Here is a 25,239-nt window from a genome sequence, read left to right as displayed (position 1 = left end):
GCTGTGGTCAGACTCTTAGAGGGAATACAGGCATCAGATACTTTATATTAACTTGCCAGATAATGTTGGAGAAAAAAAAAAGTCTCATTTCCACACGGAAGCACACAACTTCCTTTAAAAGTAAAGTAACGAGCCAAAACACATGTCTGAATGCACACACTTATGGCACTGACATCAAATACACACAAACCAAAAGCTCTGGCGCTGTGCAGCGACTGACGACAGAAAATTAAGAAAAAATATTTTCAACAAGTTAAGGCTTATTAAAATGCACTCGCTGCTGGAAGAGCCTTGTATTATGGCTCCAACCTCTCCTTTTTCCTGGAGCATGAAAGTGCTTCAAATCATGAAACATACATGAGTAAACACATGGCTTAAAAATTCCCCAAATGAGGTAAAAGTTACATGATAAATTTTTCTGGTAAAATATATATTTTTTATTAGTTATAAAATGAACCAATGCCCCTCTTGTGGAACAGAGGCTGACACCGTTTTCCATATCACTAGAATGGATAGTTTCAATTCAGAATATATACCTCTGTAATTTCTTTGGTTTTTTGTTAAAATATTTTGAGGATTTATATAAATATATACAAGTAATAATCTCTTTTTTCAAACATTACCAACAGTAAAGCTTTCCCTGTATTAATACTTAAATCATACAAAAGGAAGAATTATTGTTGTGGTGAGTATCCCTCTTAATACTGTGGCACACTGTGCCCTTTATACTGAAGCTAAACAGTGCTCCTCTTGTTTATCACTTTTATGGAAGAATAAAGGGGCAAGGTTGGCATTAATAAAAAAAAGGAAATGAAAGTAAATGTAATGAAGTTTGTTTAAAAACATTCACACGTTCTCTTTCCTCACCCTCACATAGTGCTTTTGTGTTATATACACTGGGGCTGCTTTCAAATAACCCCCCATAACCTTTTTTTTTACTGAGCTACAACCAGATTTTGTTGTGACAGAGGAGAGGAGGGTGTCTTTGTCAGATCACACGAAGACAAGTTCGGAGAGTCTCGGGTCAGTATCGGGCTCAGGAAGACGGTCGACGCTCCGTCTCATCACTGGCCTCCGAGTCTCCGATGATCTCCCAGCTGGAGGCAGAATTGCTCAGGTGGGTAGAGCTCCGGCCGTTGCCAGCGCGAGTCAGGAAGCCAAAGCTGCAGAGTAGAAAAGACAGGCCTGAGGTCAGATCTGTAGTCAGGGATTACGGCTAAATATAGACCACGATTCAGGAAGATCCCAGGACGCTGACAGTGCCAGCAGAGAGAGGTGAAACCAATGCTTTGATTCACAGATGATGTCTGCTGTGTTTCTGATTTAGTTTTTATACCAGTGGTGGTTTGGGGCCATTTGGATTTTTATTGCCCTTGCTTTGCCTTTGATGAGAGTCATAGTACAAAGTGCTGCACTTGTTAGAGTTTCATTGATCATTCTCTATTTTATCTGCTCTCAACTTGCATCTCTGACATTTTAGGCTTAAAAAATGGATTTATTTCAGATAATCTGTAGCAGAAGTGACAATATTATTATTAATTTCTCTATAGGTATATGACAGGTATATTAAACTGGTTAATAAAGAGAGTGAGATTCTACTGTCCTATTATATGTTGTCCAACATGAGCTGATATGAATTGATTGTTGAATGATTTTTTTCTTTCTTTTTATTTTTTTAACAGAACCTAATGCAGAAAAAGATGCTTGGGCTAATTTAGAAATGCTGTCATCCCATAGTTTGTCCAGCAGAGTGCGCTCTAGCTTCGCTGTTTACAATGCTCTCAGCATTGTCTACAGCACATGTAACAGAGTGTGTTTATGATATAGATTTTTTTAACCACTGTTTATGATTTTATAAATGTATATAATATCGACCAATATATCGGTATCTGAATTTTTCTCCCTAAAATCAGTATCGGCATCAGCCCCAGAAATCCAGCATCCGTCGGGGTATAATAATAAAGCCAAGAACACCCATAACACATCTTTACCCTGCTGTATTTTCAGTCCTGGCCAGACAAGAGCAGTCAAACACATTCTTCACTTAATTAGATTCTCAGTCAAGAGGCTTCACCCAGACTCAAAAATATTTTCCCAAAGATACTGGGTAAGTTAGAGTAAGTCTTAGGGAATTCCCGGTCCATTTCTAAGAAGACAGACTTAATTTAAGAGTAAAAACAAAAACATGAGTCACTACTAAAAATCCCTTCTGTTGATTAGCTGAATTACTGGCTGGACAGTTAATTCCAAATTGCGTTTTATTGTAAATATATTGCTAAAATAAAACACTGCAAGAACTTGAAGGCATCATGGTTCAGTTGGTAAACAGCACAACATTTATGACACCAGGGCTCAGGACTTTAGTCACATGTCAGATGTTTATTTTTCTCCCTCCCATGCTTCAATCAAGTTGCATTGAGATAATCCTGATACCGCCTGTACAGAGAAATTTAGTGAAGTGCAGCAGTGCAGGTAGAAGTTGTACTTACAGGTTCTGAATGCGTGACTCAGACGGTTTGTCAGTGCCGTCTACTTGTGTCCCATCTACTTCTGTCCGCTCAAACAGAGAACTCCTCTCCTCGTCGTCACTAAAGAAGAAACAACACAACACGAACTGCAAATAAAACTGTGTTCTCTTCTTAACATATTCCTACAACGCCGCATTATGTCTGGATGTGATGAATGTGAGTGTGAGAGAGACCTGCTGCTGCAGTCGTTCACAGAAATTCCAAGCATCTTGGCTTTAATGAGCTTTCTCTTTTTTTTGATGGCTGAGCGGACGGCTTCTAAGAGGAAACCTGGACACCTCTCCTCATTCAGAATCTCCCTGCAGAAACAGACACAATCATTTTTTATTTAAAATCTTTTTTTTTTTTAACCATGTATCAATGTTGAGAACGTACCCATAAACACAGCAATCCATGCACCTGCATTTCAGCTGACCTCACACACACACACACACACACACAGTTTACCCACCTCTGATAGTAGCTGAGCTCCTCCTGTACCAGGAACAAGTTGGTTTTGAGCTCATTCCTCTCGAAAAGGATGTCGCGCACCTCCTTCTTGGTGAAGCACGGCTGATCGGGATCCTTATGATCAGTTGTTGATTTTTTTGCTGACTCAGAAGCAGCTGGATTTGGAGTGGACTGATGGGAGAGCAGAGAGTGTGTTAATCTTCAGAAATATCTTTGAATTTGAGGCACACTGTGACAATTAGGTTACAGTATGACATGCTTCACTGACATGAAATGAAAGAAAGAAACATAAGCATAACACGCATACGGGGCTGTTGCTGTTGGTTCTGTCCAGCTGTGCTTGGAGGTTTTCTATCTCTTTGCTTTTCTCCTTCAGATCGGCCTCCATGTCGGCCTTCCTCTCCACGGCGCTCTTCAGCTGAGCCTGCAGCACATTCTGCTTGTGTCGCAGCTCTGCGTTCATCTTCATGAAGCGGTCCAGCTGCTCCTGGAGCTGCACACAGATTACACACACACAGACACACAAAAAGATTTATACAAAGTCCAAATTTTAATCATGCGTAGGACCTAGACCTAGACGATCTTTCTGCATCTGGTCAATAATAAAGTGTAAAAATGCTTCCATGCATGGGATTTGGACCAAAAGTCCAGGGGAAGAGGAGGAACAAGAATGAAACCACACAATGCCAAGACAAGTGCAGCATTCATTTTAAGGATTAAAAAAATTTGAGGCATCCATCAGAGCAAACAGAGAAACTAGTTTAGTTGACTGTGAGCTGTTTTTTTCTGTCTTTTTTAAAGCTAAACATTAACAAATACACACCCAGTTATGGCTGCTATTCAAATCATGTGGTATATGTGCCGTGACACACATAAAGACAAGATACTGGAACACACAAACAAACACAAGCTGTGTGGGGGTGGAAACTCTGCCCAAACTTGTATATAGTGCAGTTTAATCCACAACCAGCAACTATGTGGACAATCTCTACAATCTCTGTCTTCCAGTCTGTTTACTGCTGTGGTTTGCATGATGTAACTTCTCATTTATTGCTGCATGTGATGCACGACTGTGTAATTATGTGTGTACCTTAGGAGGTTATATATGTACATATAATGTTTGTCTCATAGTGATATAAAACACGCTGTTGTTTCTGTGGAAAAAGACAATGTCCACGCATTAAAAGTGTCACGCACGCCAGCAAAGATGACAGCTCTTTCTCTGCTTATCTCTCCTGTCTAGAAACACAGTGTCCACCAGCTGCCAAGTGTCAAATAAGTGACAAATGTTTCAAATGAGTCGATGTGTTTGAATGTCCGCCTTTTCATGGGAAACACCTGTGTCTGTGTCTCCTTACCGCCTCCACCTCTTTGGAGATTGCAGTTATCTCCTGGCCCTTGGCCCTCAGCTCATCTCTCTGCTTGTCCACCACCTGCTTGAGCTTCAGCATCACCTCGCGCTCTTGCCGCTGGACACGGTCTAACGGGACACACACACACACACACAGCAGATCTAAAACATGTACGGTACCATTTTTTTGTGAAACTGTTTTTCGTCTCTCTTTGCAACGATTATTACACTGCTGACGCTGATTCTTCTCTCATAAATTTAGAGCAAGAATCATCATTATGGAATTGCTAGTGTTATTGTTACATAACATCGTAAAATCAACTTAAAATCCTTAAAAATCCATTTTACTGAGCCGTACTGTTGAGTAATCTATCATGTAATAAACTAACCCTGGGAAATGCAGAAAGCAGAGTGATGACAGCAGGATATTTTCCCTCCAGCCCCTCCTACCATTTACATACTGTAGACTGTAAACTAAATCAAGTCTCAGGTCTCCCCTCCCTCAAGAAAATGTGTAATGTATCTACACATAACAGGTTATTACCACATAACCCTAATCTATGTCTAGAAGTGACAGAGGACACTGCACACTGTCTTGATATGTTTTGCACAAACTTAATTCAATTCAATTTTATTTATATAGCGCCTTCCACAATCAAAATTGTCTCAAAGCGCTTTACAGAGACCCAGAGCCTGACCCCAGAGCAAGAACTTAAAGGTTATAAAAATTATCACTACAAGCAATAGTTTGCTTGTAGTGTTGTCTCGCCTTGCTGGTAGTTTTGTTTTCACAAGCTCCAATTTTGAGATATCATCTCTAAATTTATGCCCCCATCACATAATAAAGAGTTACACAGAATTTGGACCACAGTGCCTGTGAAAACTCACCAACTTCTTTTATATTTACAAAGTAGGGACTTTTTTACAGTAAAAAGTGAAACTGTTCATTGTGGATTATCTCGAGTAACTGAGACATTGTCTTCAGAAATATATTTGACTGCTGTGTTTTTCATACAAACATACCACAGATAACTTTCCATTCACCTCTCTTGAATTGGAATGAAGGAAGAAATCTCTGACGTGGATTTCTGAAAACCTGAGCAAATAAAACCAAAGCTATCACATGGCTAGATACCATTCATGGGAAGATGTTTTGTATTTTATGACCTGGATAAACTGACCCTTTGGACATAAGGCATGTCTTTTAAGCAACTCTATGTAGACCCTTAAAAGTTTTACATAGACTTAAATAATCAGCAGCAGATCTTAAATTTGCCTCAGCTGAACGAAGCACGGGAGCCTGATAGCAGTCACATTCATCATGAAATGAAAATAAAATGAATGATCACATTCACATGGCCTCTTATCAAATAAATCACAAAACATTAAGACAGCATGTTTTATCCTGTCAGTACAAGAAAACAAGAGTCAGCAAAGTGACTCCACCTTCTGGCTCACATTACCGTGGTATTTTTTTTCTACATGCTGAAATTTGTCAGTCGCCTTTATTTGGCGTTCTCTGTATGTTTTCAGGGAAAGCATGCCGCTCTTCCTCGCGTGCCTGTGAGAACTTCTGCTGCTTCACTACACAAAAATAACTGCACTACAAACACTGCAACAACCAGTTGGACAGCTTTCAGTGTCAGTGCGACTGTTAACCCACTGCTTTGAATCTGTGCTGTAATTGGTTGAGTGGTAGATACTTTTACATACATTTGCATTCCTGGACTGGAGTAGGAAAACTACATAGCCAAACGGCCTTGAGGGTGATTTGCTTTTTTAGAATACACCTAATGACAGCCCTGGGTAGGTCTTCTGGGTTTACTAGGGATCTCCAGGGCACTCAGACTAAAATCAGATCCAATTCTGTTTGGAAAGATTACTTGGTGTTTATGCTGTTTCTGAAAGCAGTGGCCTCTAATGCAAGTTTCTGTTATATTCACATTTGTAAATTTTATGGTAACCTATGGTGGAGAACCATCCTGAAAACACAGAGCTCCAGACATTTTCAGTTTTTACTGTCCACTCAGCTCTGACAGGTGGAAGAAAATCCTTGTGATTCCCTTGGGCTTTAAGAAAAGTTCATGTCATAACATGTCCAGTTTTGGGGTGGAATTTAAAAAGTCACGTGAGAGCTATAAACAATATGTAGTAGAATGACTTAAAGGCTGCTTTTAGAATGAAAAAAAGTTTTTTGGAACTGATCTGGGAAGTAATTTGCAGACACAATCCAGATTTTAAAAAGCACTACCATGCTTGACATTTTACTCCATGGACATACCTTCCTGTGCATGGTTGCCCTTCAGTCTGCTCTGCAGCTCCACCCTGTCTTCCTGGAGCTGCTGTACCTGGATCTGCAGCTCCTCACACCTTCTGCTCCACTGCTGCTCTTTCTGCTGCAGCTCCTGCTTGAGAGAATGGGAGTGTAAAACCATAACCTCAGAGAAAGGATATTGAAAAACATAATTTTATGTGAGCTGTAAAAATCTCTAGAGCATCTAGGAATTTGGCTTCAGTAAAACAGGTTGTGTCCAAGTGGGTGTATCATTTTGCTGTTTAGTCATTACAGATGTCTGTGGAAATGGTTTCCAATTCTGATTTTTGTGAACCACACCTCTTCATTTACTTTCTCTGTCATGATTATAACAATACTAACTTCAATCTACAATACACTAATACTATGGATTTAAAGTGTAAAATGCCAGACATGCCGATGAATAAGCAGCACAATAGGAGATTTTACATAACGTGTTAATAACCCATAACACATACAGTATAAAAGCAGACTCCTGCTGTGGAAGAACAGCAACTGCCTGTAATCATGTCACACCACCATAAGCGTGGACAGTTCATGACCGATTACCCTAAAACCCAGTAGTAATAACCAGTGTGTTTGTGTGTCTCCTGTATCTCTTTGTGATCAGTTTGCAACTCTTTTCAGTTGACTGAATTTACGACAAGAGGTGCGCACAGTCACTTCAAACAGAGGCTCAGGCCCAGGGCCCCCCCTGACTGACTTGAGCCCCATAATCCGTTTATCCTTCCATATGTTTAGTTGTTATTCAGTTATTTGCACGTGCAAGAGGTGAAAGGGGCTGACCCACATTAATGACTGTTGTACACCCACATTTACCATCATTTTAAAAATGAGCGCTCTGCTTTATCTTTGACACTCAGCATCAAGTGGATTTATTACTGCCTAATTCCCCACTTTTCCATAAGCAGCTAAACACCACAATCCCGTGTTAGCCAAATAACTGTCATGTTGGGTAGGGATTTGGGAAATTGGGATGGTCAATTTTCTGACATCATTATTGACCAAACGAGTAACCGATTAGTTGGTCGAAAAATAATCTGACTGTCACACTGCGGATAGCTTGGCTGGTATTTCGAATTGCGGCTTAGTATTGGTCGGATAAATGCCACAATACACACACACAGAGACACACAACACAAGAGAAAGCAGATCTTAAATACATTCCACAATAAATTCATTTCCATTTTAACTTGCCTCGATAAAAAAAAAAGTGCCTCTATATGTTATGTTTTCGCTGTATTTGAAAGGCGTCCGCCATGTACGGTAGCTGCTCTGCTCTGGCCTGCCTGTCAGCTAGCTACATGTTTGTCACGACTCCGGACCGAGTCACGCTTTCACTACCGCTGAAGCACAGCCCTGTTACACAGTTATAACAGCGGCATAACACACACTTTTTTTTTTTTTTTAATATATAAAACGCTGCCATGTCGCTCACCCGCAGCTCAGTTTTATCGTTGCCCTCCTCGCTTTCTTTCCCACCACGTTTCTTCTGCTGTTGCAGCTGTATCGCCTCGAAAGTCTTCAGCAGCTCTTCTTCCTTCAGTTTGTGAGCATGGTTCCTCGACGCGAAGCTCTCCAGCAGCTCCAGCACTTTCACTATTTTCGGCACCAGCCCCACGACGCTCTCTTTGCCATAGCCGTCGATCAGTTTCTCCACCTCGGTGCCGATCAGTTTGGCTATCTCGTACACGTCGTCCACGGTCAGAGCCGAGCACGTCCTGTCAAAGCAGCTCTCCGTGTTTTTGGTGGTGTCTGGATGTACCTCAGGTCCCTCCATGTCTGAGTCCCGGGGCAGCTCGCTTCTCATGCTCTGTGTCCGCTATCGAAACCGACAGTGGCTCGTCAGCGCGGCATGTCCGTCAGGCGCTGAGGAGAGATGATTATTAATGCGAAAACACTTTCAGATTAGCGCTGGCGCGAAGTTTAAAGCGCCTGCATTGTTGATAGCGAAGCGGCGGACACGTCTGAACCTGACCTGCTCCTCTTCCGCCAACAATGCGTCATGCATTGTGTGTCTGTGCGGTCACAGTAACACAGCCTACACACACAAGGACATCGAGTACTCTGCAATGCACTGTACAACAAGGCTGGACCGTCTGGGACAGTACAACAACAGCTTACTCGCTGCGGGATCCTCCTACTTTTCTGACCAATGTAATGTGAGCGCGCTCTCACACACACACACACACACACACACACACACACACACACACACACACACAGAGCTACATGCAAAAGCTCGTGTGCCCAGTGGAGCATACAGATGCACGCACCACAGCGTGGATATTGAATTTCCTCTGTCGATCTGCATTCAGAAACGCTGACCCAATAAATGTCAAATTACAAACATAAAAGCAGTTACACTTGGTAGGAAACTACACCCGCACACGACAAAGTGCGGCAATTTCAGTATAGCAGAGTTAAAGGCTGTAAAGAAGACGGGCCTTTTCCCCCCAACCAAGTCCCTGGTATGTAAAACTAAGTGTTCTACAGCATATCACCGAAACCGAAGGGAGCTGAGTGTTACTGGAGGCAGTGTTGACCTCTGGTCTCTCTGAAGAGGGAAGCAAGCCAAAAAAAGTTCCCCTCAAATTAACATATACACTTAACCTCTTTTCTGCTTACACCATATCCATTTAGAAAAATAATAACCATAGAATGATAGCAGATTACAATATGACATGGAAAATGTTTACAAAAACTGTGATCTTTATTTAAACCCACGCTACATTGTCACAGGATGTATAGTACAACAGTAACAGGGAATTATGGGCATGAAAATAAAAACTTTCATTTCTCAAAGAGCTAAGAGGAAGTGAGTCTTTACCCTTTTGAAACGATGTCAGTGCTCAACCATTACACTGAAGTATTGTTAACTGGAAACTACACACAGATGTGTATATGCTTAAATGTACCAGAAGCCACAAAAATCAAAGACTTAATGAAAGAAGCCTTACTGAAACACAGGAGGAGACAAAGTGGGTCACAAAAAAAAAACTCATTTGTAGAAAACATCAAAAAAATTAACAGACTCCTAAAATGTCCTAAAGCCTTTACATAAAAATTTCCAAACATCACAGCAGTATGTATTCAATAGAAATATTACAAGGGCTGGTCTGGACTGGCTCTACATGATTCTGGCAGAGCTATCTACAAAATGTATCGAGAGCAGGACATCGACTCTCACGCATACATGTCCTCACGGTCGGCATTGTAGATCTCGCCCTCCTGCAGCGAGGCAAAGTTCAGGAAGTGCGAGGGCCGATGGACTTCATGGTAGAACTCTTTGGGGTTGGCCAGCTGCAGGTCGTACTTCATGTTGGGATCATGGCGCACGCCTGTTCCAAGACAAGGTAAAATGGTTATTTAGAGTCACTTATACTGCCAAGACAGGTGTGACTCAAACATGGCAGTCTTACCTTAGTAAGTCACTGTTTATAACATGTAAGTAACAAGATACTGTGCATTAGACTGAGGAATAAAAAGGATTTTTGTATTCCCACATAATAGTGATAGACTTTCAGCTGTGAAGTGGAGCTGCACACTAAAATCAATCAAACTGACACAGTGACAGAGTGGAAATATCAATATGGCTACTGACCCATGAAGTTGTAGTTCCAGGAGACTTGGCCAGGCACCATGAAGAAGCCCAGGAAGCGATCAGAGAGCAGCATCTGCACTCTTTCATAGTGGGAAGGCAGGTAGCCTTTAGGGTTGTTGCCCTTGTCTGTGTTCTGACGACCCCACTCGTAGCCACTGGGTGTCAGCTTGTAGGCTGTGAGCGTGCATGAGCCTGGGGTGAAGCTGGAGACCAGAGGTAAAATGCATTTAAGCTATTTTTTAAAGTCGCAGTGAACAATATCAACTTGCTCAGAGTTAACATACAAAATCCCTTTCAGATTTTACTTACTACAGTCGAACAGATCTTGCTTTGACAGACACACAGCTGTGTGTCTTGTAATGATACCTACCTGCAAGTGATGATGATGGTCTTTTCTCCATCCCAGGAAGGGTTGTCAGCCATGATCTTTGCATGGGTAGTGACGTCCTGTGGGGACAGCTGGGGTGACTCATTAGGCTGGGTGTGGATCCAGCCGAGGGGCTCCATTTCCTGTTTAAATGAAGGAAAGAGGTTAAATAAATCCTGGGACTTAAAAAAAAAGTGCACTTAAAAACTGTTACAACTAATGAGCATCAGTCTTACTTTCAGGTATTCATGACCAGGCAGCTGGTTGGGCAGGTGGACGGTCTGATGCGTCCCCCATTGTGGCACCATGACAATACAACGGATCTCCTTCACCTGGGGGTTGTCTGGTGGGCTGGTGCCATACAGGTAGCCTGCAATCTGGAACAACACAATGAAGTCAGGACAGAAACAGTTTGTGTCTTTACTTTGATAACATGTGATGAAAGGTCTTCAAGCAGAAATGTAGAAGTGTGCAGCACTTCTAATTTTGAATAACAAATACATTCATGAATTGCAATGCTGTGGAAACATACCTGTGCTCGAAGATCCGAGATGCAGATGAACTTCTTGAGGACGTTCTTGGGCAGGATGTAGGTGTAACCCGTCTCCTTGATGTCATCGGATGACACGTAGATGTGGTTGGTTCGGAGATGAAGGTTGGCGGCAGAAATGGCCCTGACAGGTGACAAACAAGGATCATTAAAGCCAACTGAGATGGAAACTAAATTAGCTAAAACTACAACTGCATAAGAAACCATTTAATACAATACAGAGTTTAAAAAAACCTCTAAACATATTCTGAAATTAAACTCCTGCATACCTCACTCTCCACTCGGTCTTGGAGGAGAAGGTCTGGGTCTCGTAGTTGGAGGTGGTGGAGGTGATGATCTCGTCGCCGTGCTTGTTGACAGTGCGGGTCTGTGTGGCGGTGAGCTGCGACTGCTCTTTGGTCTGTTTCTCAATCTCAGCAATTTGCTGGCGCTGCTGTGATGGAGCAGAGATCTCCATACCCAGGATGATGTCACGGATCTCAGACTGGGTCAGTGAGGCCACGTTCACGCTGGAGGGAGAGAAGGGAAGCACCGACTACTAAACGCAAGTCTGGGTTTAACCTGTTCTATTAAATTACAGTTAGTATCCTTAAAAAGTGCAGTCTCAACATACTAACAAAAACTATCTGAGCTACATGCTGCCTTCATTCTAGCCCAAGAAAATTCATTGTAAACAATACTTACTTGTTCTTTTTGCCATAATCGGCCAGAATGAGATCCTTGAGTTGCACTTCCACCTTGATCCACTCCTCGTCAGTGAGCGTGGGCCAGATGTGATGGGGCTCAGTGATAGTCGTCTTGTCGGGCTTCAGGATTACCTTGGCACGGTCGTTGTTGACGTGGAGCGCTCTGAGGATCAGGATCAGTCGGGAGAAGGCCTAGAGATGGGGCAGACCACCAAACACAAACTGCTTACACAGGGAATAAGCTGATGTAACCAAAGATAAATGCTGAAATCAACTCAGGTATTCTTGAAAACGTCTGTAGAGACACAATAATAATATCCGTTCAATCCTGGTCTGAATTTCTTGTGGGAGAGAGTGAAACTCACTGTGTAGGACGAGATGGTCTTGAGCCAGTCGTCATAGAGGTTGAACAGCACCATCTGAGGCTCTGTAGCCTTCAGGATCAGGTCTCCAAACTTCTCCACCTTCAGACAGGCCTGGAAGGGCAGCTGCAACTCAGAGCCCTTGATCACGATGTTGGGGAAGTCGAGCAAGTGGACCTGCACAGAGGAAACACTGGCATTAGAAAAGGAAAGCACTGGAATATGTATTCGACTGTCAGGAATTAAACTGAGATGCTACATCGAGGCTTCTGATTATTCTAGCAGTTCTCAGCATGACAGAGTCGCACCTCCAGAGGGTCCAACATGCCCTTCCTGGTTACAATGATCTGTTTTGGCTGCTCTTCCACGGGGAGGGAACGAATCAGGGCAGCCACTTCTTCAGCTGTCTTCCACTTGGCCAGCTACAGAGATAAAACAAGAATGAATTTAGACACATTTAGACACAGTTCCGTGCCAAATACCCAAAGTGCTAGCAATGTATTTGAGCGTGCCTGTGTCACTTGTAGTAGTTGTGGAACAAAACACAGACCAAATATAAAAATGCAGTGAAAGTAAAAGACCTTTTTCCTAAACTTGTCATTCTAAACTAACCATAGTAAGAGCATGTACAAAAAAAATTAGGACTCAAATCTCTAAAATACAATATGAATCAGAATAATTGACACAAATAGCAGAACTAGTGATTGTGAAAGTGAGTATCGGTAGAAAATTGTTGTACCTGTCCCAGACGTTTCTGTCCAGCCCACACAGATGTGTGAATGATCTTGAGGAAGAGCTGACCAGTCCTGGGGTTGAAGATGAAAATAGCTCCATTGATGGGCTTCGTGGTCAAGTTACCCTCAAAGGTCTGTTGAGTTAGAGGAGGAAAGCATGTAACTTAGTTCAGTTTCCATTTTTTTATATATTCCTATGGGAAAGCGACATATTCAGACACTATATTTCCACATTAAAGTGTAGTCATTCCAAAACAAATGGTGTATTGTTTGGACACAGTGAAATTTGACTAAATTACAAGTGAGGGGAAAGAAAAAGCTCACCTTGTGGATGGTGACTCTGTAGACATTGGTGTCATCCACAAACCAGATGATCTGGTTGGAGAAGAGCTCACCATAGTTCTGTGAGGACAGGTAGGGCTCAGTGGGCTCTGAGGAGTACAGCTGCAGACCTTTACGAATGCGCTCCCTGAGCACATACAGGGCAGGGTTGGCCTTCATGATCTTAGCCATGGCCTGCTGGATCAGAGGCTTGCTTCCAGGGAACCAGTTACCGTAGGCGCTGCAGAAAGAGAACAAATAAAATACAGCGTTCAGACAGGAAGTCTGTGTGCATCTACCTAGCAATACTGCTTGGCCTGATTTAAGTACTGTAGAAAGTTGTGTTCATGTTCAAAACCTTAAGAAGCTAGTGTGAAAACTTCATAGGCTGCTGCAAAACATATCTGTGGACATAAACAAGTGGATGCCAAAATCCAGGAAATGCTGTCCAGCATTTGCCTGACAAAGACCAGTTTATTTTTAGACACCTTTTATGCACTAGGACTCACTTTAATCATCACAGTAAAATCACTTGTTTGCTTTCTTTAATAACCTAACAATGCAACTTTAGAGTATATTATAATGTCTGGAAGTAAGGGAAATAAAATAGCTATGTACATGTAAGAAGGAGAAAAATGGAGAGTTGGCAACTTAACACTGGCCCAAAAAGATGATGATTGACCCGATGATTCCCATTATACTGACTGTGTGATATATTTTCATAAGTCTGCTGCTACAAAAAAATTAAGCAAAAATCAATCTATGACAATAACCATGATGTTCAAGGGCGGCGTCTCATATGTGCCATAATAACTGGTCACAAATCCATGCTTCAAACAATCCTAACCTGTGGAGGTTGTAAGCAAGGTCGATGGCAATGAGCACCCCGGTGGGGGAGGGGTAGATACTCATGTTGTCGGTGGTGTAGTCCAGGAACTTGGCCCTAGCGTAGCGCTCGATGTCATGTGAGTCGTAGTCACCCCAGCGGAGCTGAATGTCAATCCAGTACTTTTGTGTGGTGGTGCTGTCCATCACGTCCCTGTAGGAGGAGGTGAACATTTTAATTCAAACTACTGACCAGACATATGACCTTTAGAATACTTTCATTAGGACTCATCTAAATCTAATCATCAATCTAATCATCCTAGCACTGATGTAACTTTTGACGTTCTCAGACTTAAAAAAAAAAAAAGTGAAACACTTTCTGTAAGAAATCATTTACAGTCATGTCAATATTACTCTAAGAATCATACTTTGAGTCAGCGAGGAGAGATGGTCGAGAGACGTTCCACTTGTATGATGCAAAGAGGAGGATGTCTGCACAGGACGAGTTCATCTTGTACGACTTCCTGGGGTGGATGGTCTCCTTCTGCACCGTCTCAATCTCCAGAGCATCCAGCTCCTGGTCAAACACCTGAAAACAACAGTTATTCACATTGTGGGATAAGCAATCCTGTCAGAGTGAGTGAATGCTGATTTGCCATATTGTTTTAACATATTAACAATCAGGTCCACAGCAGGGTGAAAGACCAGAACCTACCTGACAGAGATCCATGACAATGCTCTCATGAATCTTCTGCCACAAGTGAGCCCTGAAGATCTGGATGAGGGAGATCTTCAGCGTGGGGATCTTGCCATGCATGAAGATTCCTGTCAGGTCAAGCTGCACCTGGAAACCCACGTACACCTAGAAACAAAAGGAGGACAAAAACAATGAGCCAATGAGGAAGTTCTAAACCTTCAATACACCCTTTCCAGCCACAACACTAAAATAATATGATCTGGTGAGAGATATTTTTCAACTGCTGGTTGTACTAACGTTGGCTCTGTTGATGGTGGGAGACCACCAAAGTGTGAAGCGACGGTTGGGGATTTGGTTGAGACCGGACCTCTGGGCATTGGTCAGCTTCTTCCATTTCATGGACTCCTCAAAGCCGCTGGCCTTCTCCCTAAATCCCCGAAACACAGTTGAAGCTGTTTTAATGAACTACATGTAAAACAAATCAGCTCCTTGGCAGGTAATGCAGGCGTAAAAGTGTTTAAGTCGTGATTTAGATTTTTTTTTTTTGCTGATCAGAAGCCAGTCATTATTTCCCAAAGTGCACATTAAGCATTATTAATGTTGAAGCGCTCTCACCAGAAGAGACCCTCCCAGGTGGGAAAGTAAGTGCCTTTGAAGAGTGTGTGTTCCAGGATGCCCTCCACACCGCCCAGGGCCTGGATCATGTCTGTGCGGTAGTTGTTCAGGTTCCACAGTTTGCCATCGTGCCTCTGGTGGGTCCACCAGAACGGATTCTGCTTCAGCACCTGCATTCAATTCAGACAGGGAAATAGGGTACATCAATACATGTGCGCATGCTGGTGTTTATACCCTAAGGTTAAATACAACATATTAGCATATCAACATACCACATTTCCATATGTTAACATTAACTGTAAATATTTCTGGTACAGTAATGTAAGTATATATGGTGCTGACAAAGTATCACAAGCCTTTCCTTTGGATCAAAATTCAGGACAATGCCAGTGTTTGGGCTGCTGCCCATCACCACATTAGGAAGGTCTCCGTCATACCTGGTACTGCTTGAAATCTGTCCTGACTCTCCAGCCTTTGTCATAAGCCAGTGTGTGTCTGTCCTTCTGGAAAAGCGTGTTGATGCGAGGGATTCCTCTGTCCCATGAATCCTCCAAATCCTCCAAGGTGAGACGCCTAAAAACACAGAAAACAAGCTGCTATTTGCCTCGTCTAATTTCAACTCTCAAAAATACTCATTAGATCCATTTAGAACAGCAGCTCAATGAACACTAGGTCTTTTCAGATTTCTCCAACATGTCAGCTTTGACAAGCTGATCCATTAAAAGCCTTACCTGTTCTGGGCAATGGCCTCCTGCCTCTTGAGAGCGTACTCAGCCCAGACCCTCTGAGAGTCGATGAACTCACTCTCCCATGGCTGAATGTAACGATACAAGTTAGGAATCAGCTGGTCCTCTTCGTGACTCATTCCAGACCTGAAGTGGGTGATGCCCACGTCAGTCTGCTTGGACCACCTGGTAAAGAAAGAGAAAAATGTCAAATTTGATGTGGCACCATGAACTTAAATGAATTTACATGAAATTTACTGACAAGAGGTCAAGCGAAGACAGATCATGATGCTGACTTACCGCAGATCAGACTGTGGGATGAGCACGTGGCCCATGGACAACATGCCAAGGCCGCCCAGCTCTTTGGGAGTGTAGAAGACCACTGGAGGAAAGCGGCTAGGCATTTTGGAGTTGAGGCCGATCTTGATACGTGTCTGGATCTTGTTCTCACACTTCACCAGCAGGTCCAGGAGCTCCTGGGTGTTGACGACGGCCTCGCGGAAGTACGTCATCAAGCCGATCAGAGCTGTGTTCCATTTGTTCACGATCTGGAAGTAAAGACCGAACATGCTGAAATATTCTGACAAGGTAATTAACCCAAGCGTTACTTCTTTGATTTATCCATTAAATTTTTGGGGGTGATAAATTTGTCTGCTGACCTTTGTGAACGTGGTGGATCCGGAGGCCATCAGGATCTGACGCACTCTGTTGTGGAAGCGCTGCATTGATTCATCATCCACACGCAGGAAACACTGTGCTGTCCTCTCTTTGGTGACCTACACATGCAAATACAGTGTGAGAACTTTAACTCAAATGTGATCATGACCATTCTGTGTAAACCTGTCAGAGATAAATCAGCAGCATAGCGGTTTCTTATTTTGGGCTTTAGTTCCTCACCTCATTCTGCAGGTTCCACACACCATCCTTGTGAGTGAACTCCTCATAGCTGGTGCGGCACTTGGGGAGGATGCGGCACTCGAAACCACACATGTTGAAGAGCAGGTTGGGGTTGTCTTTGCTGTAGACTGATACAAAGCTGTTCTCCCATTGGACAGTGGTCACAGACCTGGGCAGGCGATTTTTGATGTCCCAGAACACTGCACGTCCACTGAGGAAAAAAGAAAAAAAAATCTGAAAAGTTAGGGCTATTTGGCTCAGACTCTACAGCCATTTGGTTAAATAAGTATAATGTTTAACACAGAATAAGATTTAATATTACAACAAACTTGAGGTGGAACTCACAGGTTGACATCGTGCTTCATCAGTCTCATGCGGGCATCACGGGGCCAACACTTTTTGTTGTTGTAACCCACGATGTTCTCGTTGTTGGGGTCTGGGTGCTCCGTCAGATACCTCTGAATCAGATCCCTGGCCTCATCAGCAGAGAACCTGGAGGAGAAAAAAAAAAATCTTTTTGTTACTTATTCTCACACTCGCAAACTGTCCCGGCAGATAAAACAAGACACAAGTTAGAAGGGACCGTCTTATCATTTTGGTGATTCATTCCCACCTGAAGAAGATGTGGATGCGGTCGATGTAGCGGCAGTAGAGCCGGATCGGGTGGGCGCTTTCTGTGGTCGTGTCTTGGAAACTGAGGAAGTCGTTGGGCATCTGAGGTGGGCCGGCCATCTCACTGGCACGGTGCAAGCCCAGCACCAGCAGGTCCATCACCAGGCCGTAGTACTGTACAATGAACGAGGCAAACTGGAGACCTCTGATGATGCCATAGGAGTTGGTGTGGTTCATGTCCTAGATAGACAAAAGACAGGGGACAAAGTGGAAAATATTTTAGATCAAATACTCAGAAAAACTTACACCTTAAATGCATCAAAAATTGCAACATGTTCTTCGATGGTAATTCAAGTGTTCAAGCGTATATTTGAGCGTCCTAAGGTATCAAAGATTACACAAAAATAAATCAGATCTAAAAATGAATGAGTGTGTTTACCTTGTAGTTGATGACCACGTTGTTCTTGGCTGTCATGTAATCAGCGATGTTGTGGTCGACAATAAGACGCAGCAGCCTGTTGAGCAATGTCAGATCAATCTTCTCATACATCTTCTCATAGCGGGACTCCAGCATCACGTTGCACTCTCCCTCCGCAGTCTCCCAGACGTCCTGCAAGTTGTTGATGCCTGAGGGGAACGTACAAAAAGCCCATGGGTAAAAAAATTATCAGATGTGGAGACAATGTTATTAACAAAACGGACATTTTAATGCCACTTATTACACAATATGATCAAATGTCATCCAATAACTATCTATTATTTGTTCTTTTTGAATATGACAAGACTGACCTTGGCACCACTTGTACACCAGCAGTGGTGGTGGTTCGGTGTCAGCAGGTTTGATCCAGGGTGGGAACAGGCGTCTCTTGTCTGCCTCATACCACAGGTACTGGTCCAGGTAGGCGTCAGTGATCTTCTCCAGTGGCTCCACATCATACACTGGCACCAGGTGGCTGTACAAGTCCATGAACTCAATACCCACCTGCAAAAGCAGAAGACAATCTGAGACTGACAAAGGAATCGAATATGATGGGTAAGACATGTTTACAACAACTTCACCGTTTTTCATTCTGTAACGCAAATTATAAACAAAATCTGCAAATCTTGGTCCTGACCTCTTTGAAGGCTCTCTGTGTGAGCAGGTGACGTTTGATCCTGGACAGGGCCTCGTGAGGATTGTCGTAAGCCTGCTCGATCAGCCCCAGCTCCTCCCTCTGACTCTGGTTCAGACGCGACTTCACACTAGGAGACAGAAACAAATAATATAGAAGAAACAATAAAAACATATTCGGGCAGTTGTGCTGCCCGGTATGAATAAACATTTGCTGATAAAGTTAGTCATGTTCTAAGTGTGTTTACCTGTATGCTTCCTTGAGCCTCTCCAAGGCCAGGATGAGCAGCTTGGTGTCATGTTTGTAGGACAGAGGAGGGAAGGGGATGGGCGAGAACCGCCGACTCTCCAGCCAGTGAACGGTGGTGGTGTAAATGGCAACTGCCTCTTCAGCGGTGATGTAGGGACCATCCTGTTATGGTAAAATGTGAATAACTGAGTGGTTTGGATACAGGGCTGTAACAGCACTAAATTTTGTAATTCGGAATTTGTGTAGGAAGATGTTATAAGCAAATACAAATGTGGGTAATGACAACAGGTCAAAGATAAGCAAAATGGAAATGTTAAAACAGTATAATCACTGTATAAATGATCAGAACCAGTATCTGATTGGTGAAGGGGAAACTGCAGCTGCAGCCAGTGATACATAAAAAAAAGCCACCATTCATTTTACTATTCCTCCAGTTCTTACGCACAGGCAAGCAGACCAATGCAAGTGCGCCTTTGTAAGAGGACTTAATTAAAACTTCACTGGCAATTTGTAGTGAAAGTATTTTATTTAATTAGTCAAAGGATGGAGCCCCACAGTTAGCATAAAACTAATGAATGCATTAGTTTATACACATTGGCACAGCATAGCATAAACATCACTCTTTACTTATTGAAAAGGAGAGATTCTGTGCGTGTTACCTTCAGGTAGTTGTGCTGCCTCTCCTGCTCAGCTTTCAGGTACAGACGAGTCAGCCTGCCCAGGTTCTTCTTGCACACCGTCTTGTCAACGGTGGCTCCGCGACGGATTCGCTCACGGTTGTAATGGGCTGTGTTGGTCCACCAGTCAGCTTTGGCCTTCACGTAGCGCAGGATCATGTTCTCAATGGGAGTGGGCAGACCTGGCACCTGAAATGATTGGGAGGGGGGGGGCACTCTTAAGTGAAACTGCACTTGAAGCACTTAAACTGACTCAAACACTGCAGGCACTTGACATTTTTCTTGAGTCACTGGAGAGTCACACTAGTCCTACACTGAAACGGAGCACCATTTTAAGGATTCTCTGATTTATCCTTCAACAACAGACTGTCCCCTTCATCATATAGTACTCAGTCACACTGAAGTGATTTCTGTGCTGCACTCACCTTCCAGGGGATGTTGGCCTTCCAGCACCTCCAGGACTCACTAAGGTGCTGCAGGATGGTCCTGGCCTTGTTCTGTTTGATACCCTCGGGCATCATGTCCAAGATGTCATGCATCACAGCAGCACGCAGCTCAAGGTCAAAGTGAGACTCCACACGCTGCTTGGTCACTGTCTTTGCGACCCCCTTGGAGTGTCGTCCTTTGTGGGTAATTTAAAAAAAAAAAAGCTGCTGTTTAAATTGGCATAGTTTTTCCAAAGAACACCTCTGAGTGTGTGCATAACACCACTCGTTTCTCAAATAATTAGCATGGAAAAGTGTGTGTGTGCAGACCTTCAAACTGCCTGGCCAGCAGATTCCCCAGCCACCTCTCCAACAGTGGTGTGATGCCCCTCATGAAGAACAGCCACACTCTCCAGCCAGGAGCCCAGAAGCCACAACCTGGACCCTTGCCCACGGGACCCTAAACAAACACACACACACACACACAGAACTTAATATCTTTAATCCATAAACAGTTGGCAGATCTACCACACAGTGTGTGTACTTACAGTGTTGAAACGGTAGTAGATGAGATGCTTCAGGTCTTTGCACATCCGGATTTGTCTCATCAGCTTGTACTTGTAGCGGTACATGCCTGTCAGCTGACCCACATGAGCGAAGATGTACTGCAGTCCATCAGCCAACTACAACACACAGACAAGATTCAGAGGTGAGCACAATGTGAGATTACTTTGTGAAATAACCACAAAAGTTATGTCTAACCAATGTTAAAATAGCATCACACCTGAAAACAAAACAAAAAAATTGGTCACACTTTCTGAAGAACAAGAGAGGATAAACACTGAACATCGCTGAACATCGAAAACATTTAATGCTGTGTGCAAAGATCGTGGCTCAGCTAACCTGGAAAGCATCAACATTTCCCAGCCTGTACTGCACGTGGCTGTCCACCACCAGCTTGCTGAGACGCAGCACCTCTCTGCACAGATGGAAGGCATTGCCGAATCGGGACTTCTTTCGCTCCTGTGGGACACAGACAACAGACAAATTGGTCAGTTGAATCTCGTTATGTTACCAGAGAAAACAGTTTAACATTGTTTGATGTGTTTGGAGCTTGTACCTTTGTGGTCAGTGTCTTGACAGGCTTCAGGTTGAAGTTGTAGTCGAGATGCAGGTAGTTGAGGTTCTTACGGTGGATGAGCAGATTGAGCATGTTGTAGCCCTGTCTGCACACCTGCAGGCCCACCTCAACCCAGTCCAACTTGGTGGACTGGAAGAACTTGGTGGCCTTGAAGGAGCGGAACAGATACCTGAAAGGGAACAGAGGGAAAATCTTAACAGGAAACAAGTAGATGACGAGCAAAAAAACAGCTTCAATTCGAAACACAGGTTAATGGGAAATCAAAATCAAATGTCTAATGATGCTCACCTCTTCTTCTGGGCCTTTGGTGGTCTGTGTTTCAGAGCGTTGAGCACATAGTACTTGAGCAATTTCTGATACGACACACGCACTTTCACTGGCTGTCCAGCCGGGCAGTGTTCACGGTACCTGTAAAATTAACACCTAAAAGTAAGCGTTTCTCAAAAATCATAACTTTACATTGGAATGAGATTCAATCAAATTCAGTCGGAAAGCTATGACAGATTTCATCTTGCTCCAACATGTTGGTGGTTGGCTCACCAGTTCTTGATCAGGGGGATATCAATGGCACGCCTTGTGCGACCAGATCGGAGGTTGAAGGGTCTTGGCGCCCACAGCAGAGCAATGCCATTGGCTGTGTTGTCTGTGTAGAGTGGGGTCTCTTTGAGGAAGGGCTCCACATACTCGGGAAGCTCAAACTCCTCATCGTCATCAGGCAGAGGCTCCTGACTCTGAGTGGGTTGCAAGAAGAATACAAAAAAGACATTTATGAGTGTTGACTTGTAAACAGCAGCTTTGAATTTTTTTTTCTGCACTTTGATCTCAAATTAACCCAAATATTAGAAATTATTGAAGGTGATATCTGAGTGGTGAGGGGCCAACTGCATCTGCAGCCAGTGATAAAAGAGTCACCATTCATTTTACTATTCCTCTAGTTCTTACGCACAGGCAAGCAGACCAATGCAAGTGCGCCTTTGTAAGAGGACTTCATCAAAACTTTGATTTTGTTGTGAGGGTATTATATTTATCTTTGCACTGCTGCCAAAGGTGGAAGGTGAACAATCAGCAAAACTTACCTTGACAGAATGTCTGTGTGAAATGGGGTTGATCAGCGGGTCGAAGTAGAACGCCGGTAGATCTGGATCCTCTGTCTTGATAAACACCACATTTGGTGTGTGGTACCTATGGAGGTAAAGTATCAACTAATTTCTTAAAGGCAGTTTAAGACACATTATAGCAGATTTAGTAACTATATGAGCGGGTTCAGCGTCATGCGCTCACTTCTTACCAGGTGAGATGGACGTGGTGCGGCAAGTTGTTGTACAGGTAGGGGAAAGCAATTTTGTACTCTGTCCTGATTGGCTGCCGGATGATGATTTTGTTGATGTCGTTGAACTCATTCCAGTCCTCATCCCTGTTGGAGAAATAAAGAAAGATCAGCTAATGCAATCATCTAGCATCTATTCTGACTTGATGTTTTGTTTGGGATAAAACAGAACTATTATCTAAACAAGTACAAGAAAAATAAAGACAGCTTCTAACAAATGTTTAAATATTCATGAGCACGTAAGGGGTGTTTGTGCCAAGTTGCCTCCACCAACCAAACAAATGTAAGTCTGTGGATCTATCATTTATTACAGGCTGGAGGTCCTTACTGAAGGTTGATGTCCCGGACCAGTGGCTCAAACTTCGGTCCTCCGGGGATGGCCATATTTAAGGCCTTGGAAGTGAAGAAGGCCTTGAGGTCAAACAGATAAAAGTAATTGAAATCCACCAAGTCTGTCAGCAGCTGATTTGCCAGACGGTACAACGTGGACATCATGGGCAGTGTGAACTGCCAGCGACGGTAGGTGGTGCCATTCACAAACCTGAGGAGTGAACAAACGAAGTATTGTTTGATTCTGCAAGTGACACATCAGATTAATATGTAAAACATAACACACATCTATCTTTAAAGAATGACATGACTGCTTACTTGGCAGTATCTTTAAGGGGCTGGTGCTCATAGAACCATTCCACAACTGAACCATCCTCCTCAGGGTCCAGCTCCATCTGGATGGCCTCAAGAGGTTCCACATCAAGGATGTTGTCTGCATAGTCCAGTGGCGGCTCCTCATCGTCAAAGGGTGGAAAGCGCATGCGCTTGAAGTGCCGACGATCACGCTTCTCACGACGCATCATGATCCACATAGTGCTGGGAGGAGGATTAGGGATACCATTGATTATTAATACTGTAGAAACATAACAGTACAGCATGGAGTGCTTAGCATCACTCAACACCACACACTCTTACCCCCACTGAGCAATGTAAACTGGCTCTATGACCCAGGGGATTTCATTGACAAAGGAAATAGCTCCAGTGATGTGGTAGAGGACAGGCACATCTCTGATCTGTTCCCATGGCATAGGCATGTTCTCCAGCAGCTTCAGCACTGCATGGGGCATGTACTTCAGGGCACTGTTAAACAAGAAAAGACACTGGATGAGCTATGGCAGTAGTGATGAATGCAATCAATCAATCAATGAGCAAACAAATTTTCTAAAAAAAAAAAAAAAAAATGTGTTCGAAAGCAATCTGTTTAAAGCTTACATATGCAGTAATTACAACCTAGAGTATATCTGAACATGTTACTCAGCTAATAAAACATTCAGAGACTTGTATCTCCGCTTTTAAATCATGTTTAGAAAAGATTTGTCTTTACCCAAGATAGACCCTCTTGTCATGGCGAAACTTTCTATTGGTCATGTCTCCATGGTCCCTGATGATCTTGCGGACATGCTCAGGTGGCATGTCTTCCTTCTGAGCATCCACAAAGCCAAACTTTCTCTTTTCTGAGTAGCGCTTTGCCTGCAACTGCTGCCATTTTCTGGCTGTAGAGTTAGAGGACATTTAGCACACAATGACAAATTTAGTCACATCCATTTAAGATACAACAGTCAAATTTTGCACCATGAATGTGAAGTATTTAGTGAAAGCCAACAGACCTTTCTCTTGCAGTTTTTCCTCAGACATGAAGTCTGGGACGGGTACAGGAGGGGGTACACCAGGTGGCATCCCCGCAGGGACCCCTCTATAGGGGAAGGTAGCTGCCATTGTGCCTCACTCCTGAAAACAAAAACACCACACAAGAAATTTCAATCAACACTAACCCCACATGTGGTTTAGGCCTTCAGGTTTTTATTGTTACCTACCTACAAACTGGGGAGTGGATTTAGACGTAAAGACAGAATAAATACACATAAAAATCAAACTGTATTAACACAACGAGTCTTCTGGCTGGCTCTAACATGTCGCGCTCGTTATTGCATTATACGCCCATACTTTATAAACTAAGCAAAATTTAAAACACATCTCTAATAAGTTAAATTAAGTAAGTTAAATTTGTTGATCGGGCAGAAACTGGTACACGTATTCTGGCTACATGATAAGTATTATTAACTGCAATAGATAATCGTAACATCATTACTTTCATAGTTAACGAGCTTAGCAACATGGCTTCCTGAAAGGCGCACAAGGACCCATTAAACAAAACTTTTACCACCGCCAGACTTAACTCATTGCTCATTCGGTAAATGTAACAATGCAAACCACAATAAATGTGAGTTTTACAAAACGTTAAAACCAAGTTGGCGAAACATGAGGGAGCGTTTTCAGTCTAGTTGTTGATTAGGCCGAGCGTGGATGAAGCGGTAAGCTAGTCGATTGCTAAAATTAGCACTGCGGCTAACAACTGAATGTTAAGCAACAAAAAAGAAAACACCACACACCTCGCTGCCTTCACTCCCGGAGTACGTTCCTAACGTTGAAGACACCCGTATTACACACACAGCCCGCTACCACAACATTTCTCTCTCGGGGCTTTATAATACTTTTTGAGCTTCCCCGTTGTGTTGATTTGTCTGCATGAAGCTGCACGACGAACGACGGCGGCCACACGATGAACGCACTTCAGTGGAAATCACAAACGACGGTTACGCCGGATTTACGTAGCGTTTA

General features: G+C 43.2%; 2 protein-coding genes across 2 annotated transcripts; both read right to left on the bottom strand.

Annotated features, from left to right (window-relative positions):
• Positions 1–912: 912 nt before the first annotated feature.
• LOC121186721 (Rab interacting lysosomal protein) lies at positions 913–8,709 on the bottom strand. The gene is made up of 8 exons (XM_041045496.1): positions 8,082–8,709; positions 6,611–6,734; positions 4,337–4,458; positions 3,286–3,471; positions 2,980–3,149; positions 2,702–2,827; positions 2,490–2,588; positions 913–1,163 (listed from the first exon to the last, which is right to left on the bottom strand). Exons 1-8 carry the CDS (start codon positions 8,451–8,453, stop codon positions 1,037–1,039), a joined length of 1,326 nt encoding a protein of 441 aa, XP_040901430.1. The 5' UTR covers positions 8,454–8,709; the 3' UTR covers positions 913–1,036.
• On the bottom strand, positions 8,262–25,171 carry prpf8 (pre-mRNA processing factor 8). Its single transcript, XM_041045495.1, has 44 exons — positions 25,011–25,171; positions 24,228–24,348; positions 23,945–24,113; positions 23,536–23,700; positions 23,218–23,436; positions 22,898–23,110; positions 22,531–22,656; positions 22,319–22,424; positions 21,783–21,973; positions 21,531–21,650; positions 21,222–21,411; positions 21,005–21,124; positions 20,650–20,784; positions 20,432–20,561; positions 20,102–20,298; positions 19,659–19,865; positions 18,998–19,161; positions 18,754–18,880; positions 18,428–18,620; positions 18,078–18,265; positions 17,640–17,878; positions 17,372–17,518; positions 17,027–17,237; positions 16,789–16,905; positions 16,430–16,677; positions 16,136–16,315; positions 15,842–15,977; positions 15,405–15,574; positions 15,087–15,216; positions 14,808–14,954; positions 14,521–14,681; positions 14,115–14,306; positions 13,271–13,508; positions 12,952–13,080; positions 12,521–12,634; positions 12,216–12,389; positions 11,849–12,042; positions 11,434–11,673; positions 11,147–11,288; positions 10,851–10,991; positions 10,618–10,757; positions 10,248–10,450; positions 9,349–9,984; positions 8,262–8,272 (listed from the first exon to the last, which is right to left on the bottom strand). The coding sequence occupies exons 2-43, from the start codon at positions 24,334–24,336 to the stop codon at positions 9,830–9,832; spliced, it is 7,017 nt and encodes a 2,338-aa protein (XP_040901429.1). The 5' UTR covers positions 24,337–24,348; positions 25,011–25,171; the 3' UTR covers positions 8,262–8,272; positions 9,349–9,829.
• Between the last annotated feature and the right edge of the window lie 68 nt (positions 25,172–25,239).

The sequence above is a fragment of the Toxotes jaculatrix genome, chromosome 9, assembly GCF_017976425.1.
Source record: "Toxotes jaculatrix isolate fToxJac2 chromosome 9, fToxJac2.pri, whole genome shotgun sequence".
In the NCBI taxonomy this organism is placed as follows: domain Eukaryota; kingdom Metazoa; phylum Chordata; class Actinopteri; family Toxotidae; genus Toxotes; species Toxotes jaculatrix.
This window is presented reverse-complemented; position numbering and strand designations above follow the sequence as displayed.

Bases quoted from the DNA above. Each gene is read 5' to 3' on its own strand.
- LOC121186721 (XM_041045496.1), bottom strand. From the start codon at position 8,453: ATGAGAAGCGAGCTGCCCCGGGACTCAGACATGGAGGGACCTGAGGTA. The intron at 4,459-6,610 runs GTATGTCCATGG...GTGTCCCGTTAG, and splicing joins GGGCAACCATGCACAGGAAG to ACCGTGTCCAGCGGCAAGAG. The intron at 3,150-3,285 runs GTATGCGTGTTA...CTCTCCCATCAG, and splicing joins GAACCAACAGCAACAGCCCC to TCCACTCCAAATCCAGCTGC.
- prpf8 (XM_041045495.1), bottom strand. From the start codon at position 24,336: ATGGCAGCTACCTTCCCCTATAGAGGGGTCCCTGCGGGGATGCCACCT. The intron at 14,307-14,520 runs GTATGATTCTTA...CTCCTCCTACAG, and splicing joins TCTCTCCTCGCTGACTCAAA to GGACGTGATGGACAGCACCA. The intron at 10,992-11,146 runs GTATGTTTCCAC...GTGTTGTTCCAG, and splicing joins TCTCGGATCTTCGAGCACAG to ATTGCAGGCTACCTGTATGG.